Source organism: Etheostoma spectabile, chromosome 21 (genome assembly GCF_008692095.1).
Source record: "Etheostoma spectabile isolate EspeVRDwgs_2016 chromosome 21, UIUC_Espe_1.0, whole genome shotgun sequence".
NCBI lineage: Eukaryota > Metazoa > Chordata > Actinopteri > Perciformes > Percidae > Etheostoma > Etheostoma spectabile.
Genome location: NC_045753.1, coordinates 20,670,618 through 20,673,700, shown reverse-complemented (window position 1 = coordinate 20,673,700; position 3,083 = coordinate 20,670,618). Strand labels below are relative to the sequence as shown.

General features: G+C 37.8%; 1 protein-coding gene across 2 annotated transcripts in view; it reads left to right on the top strand.

Moving 5' to 3' along the window:
• The window catches only part of plekha4 (pleckstrin homology domain containing A4), a gene marked incomplete in the record, with an annotated part of 15,835 nt that overhangs the window by 245 nt on the left and 12,507 nt on the right, over window positions 1-3,083 (top strand). The window contains 1 exon segment of one of the 2 annotated variants that reach the window (XM_032501938.1): window positions 1-46. This exon segment is cut by the window's left edge and continues 245 nt beyond it. In XM_032501938.1, coding sequence (XP_032357829.1) covers window positions 6-46 — 41 coding nt within the window. 2 annotated transcript variants of the gene reach the window in all.

Genomic DNA, 3,083 nt, shown 5'->3' with positions numbered 1-3,083 from the left:
AAGTGATGGAGCTCGAAGCAGTCAGCAGGCGGGCACAATTAGTCAGGTACAGCGATATGGCATCTTCATTGTGATCTATGTCTTATGTCATTCTAAGTAGCATTTGAACATTTATTATAAAGTATTGCTACAGAGATACAGTATGTTTGAGTTTATTTCATTGTTGCTTTCCTGTATTTCCATTTATTGATAAGTTTACAGTATAAATTGAACAAAAAGGATGGCTGTTGATCAAGGTTAGCAGGAATGTGAACAGCGATGTGATGTACTATCTGTGGCTGGGCTACTGCAGACTTACTGGGGGACTTTTTCTCAGCTTTGCCGAGCCATGATAGTTTAGCTGTATTTACCCAGCAACTTGTATGCCTCCCATAACCCTTCACTGCAGGGAGATATATGAAATATGCTGTGTACAATAATCCCATATCCTGACGTGAGGTTGTCAAATAAATAGTTGTGACATCACCACTTTACATATCAAGGTTAAATGTATAGTAATGTTTTGGTTGTCATTAAAATGCATGAGAATGTAGGAGGTATGCAAATGTTTTTGTTAAAACAGAGGGAAGATATTTTATTCAACATGCTCTGTTTCCAACTTCACATGATGCTCCAGAGTCTTTGGGCACCACAAAGCACACTCTGTGTGGTAAACAGACCCACCATTTGTCCTTCCCTCAATCCCTCTTTAGCATTTTAAGTCTTCTCCTACCCAAGAAAGTGACCCACTGATTGAGAAGGAGATTTTCCAAATAGTTCACGACACCCACATAACCTCCAGCGGCTATGAGGTTGTTAGTCTCTGCTCTCGTCTCTCATAAAGGCTTGATTGTTTTCCCTTATTTACTCCATGTCTTACTCACAGAGGATTGTGGTTGTTACTGACATAGACTGCGGCAGTCTGTGCTCGTGGAGGCTCAGTGTGAGATGTTTCTCATGAATTTCTATCTTCAAGTTCATCTGTACTGCTGTTTCATGGGGGTCAACAATAAGTGTACAGTTTGGATAAGCTGTAAAATGAATCTTCCTAATGCAGCTACAACAGGTACATATACATTTGAGTTGCTGATATTTAGTTTAAATAACAATATAGTTTTTCTTAGTCAAGTGAGTCTGTATATGAAGTGATTACTTTATTACATTATACATACAGTACATGCATCTATGAATACATAAACTGCAAATACAGTACATACATACAGTACAGTGCACACATAAAGTAGTGTAGCATAAATACATAAATAAATAAATGAAAGTATTGGTAAAAAACATACACATTTAAATTTAAGAAATACACGCAATCAACATACAGCAATCAGTTTGGTAGAAAGTAGAAATTTAAGAAAAATCAGTTTGGTAGTAAGTAGAAATGTAAGAAAAATACAAAAGGAAATTCAAGAAATGTATACATAAGTATACATACATATTCTCAAAGAGGCTCCGACAGTTTAAATGCCGCACGGACCGCTACAGGAAATAATTCCGACCTCAGACAATAAAACTCTCAACACGTCACCCTGGGGGGTAGATGAGACTCTGAGCACACAATACTACACACAATACTACAATAAGGGCAACCGGCACGACGGGTCATATTACAAAAGCTGCACATTTTTGTTTTGTTTTTTCCCATCTGTATATACTTAAATATTTGTTCTTACATTCTTATATTTTTATTTATATTTTGTTTATTAATTATAATTATTTCCTGTATTATTGTATTGTATGTATGTATATTTTGTGTGCTGCTGTAACACTGTAATTTCCCATTTTGTTGGGATCAATAAATATCTATCTATCTATCTATCTATCTATAAAAAAGGATTTTAAGAAGATATATCAGATCTAATTTTGCACATATGTCATTATTAGGGCATGGTAATGCAAAACTAAACTCAAGAAAAAATATATACTGCATATCTAGAAAACATTAGCCAAACATGTGAGTAGCATAAACTATTACTTAAATAACAAAGTTTTACTTTAATAACAATCATATGAGAAATGGTGCTGATTAAACCTTGTGATCCTGTGCCTGATGAGACAGCATGACTCTTCAGAACCACACAAACCAGTGACACAGTGACGCCCACTCCTACCGCCCACAGTTATCTTCAACAGGCCACTTTACGTCCCCGGCACAACACTCTTTTATTTTGGTTCTCTGTCCTCAGCAGTCAAAGCTGCAGTTCTGCAGTTTGGGACACATTCCAAATCTCGTCTCTCATACCAGCCCGTCCCTGCTGCCAGATTGGTTTTCACACAGTCCCTGGCCCCTCCCTGCTACCACGGCGATGCAGCTGTCACCTGTCAGTTTCGTGGTGGGGATGCGCACCAGCCTGTTGTGGCTCAGAATAGAATTGTGGGAGATTTTTTTGTTGGAAGTGGGAGAGCAACAACACCAAGTCACCAAGAGAGGATGAACAGTTGACCAGGAAAACAATTTCAGCTATATGGGAATGTGGCAAATGCTCTGTGGTTCACAGGGTGCTGCTCATGGGAGTAACTGACTGCTTCTACAGAGGGAGACTCAGGTTCAGATTGTATTGGTAAGGCCTCATGTCTTAGCCTCACTCAGAGCAACCAGTCCATTCAGATGTTTAAGGAGAGCTTTGATGTAGGGAAGTGTTGTTCAGAAATGGTCATGTAACATGCATATTCATTTAGTTTTGATATTGTTGTATCATTAAGAAAACCAGGTGTTTGTTCAGAGGTTGTGGTAAACTATGTGTGAATCTTTAATCATCAGAATCAGATTTATTGGCCAAGAATAGTTACATGCATAAGGACTTTGACTTTGGTAGGTGTTAACTCTCTATGTATAGACAAATAGTAATATATAGATACATACATATAGGCACATATCAACATGATACACAAATATAAAAATAAGACATAATATCAAGACAAGTACACATGGAGTGGGATGTAGAGTGCAAAAAGTAATAGTGCAAAGTAGTGTGCAAGATGTATATTGTAATGATAATTATGTAATGTGTAGAGAAGTGGGTGAGTGGCCAAAGTGGGGATGACCCCTCTTATCTGCAGTTCAGTAGAGTGATGGCAGTGGGAAAGAAGCTGTT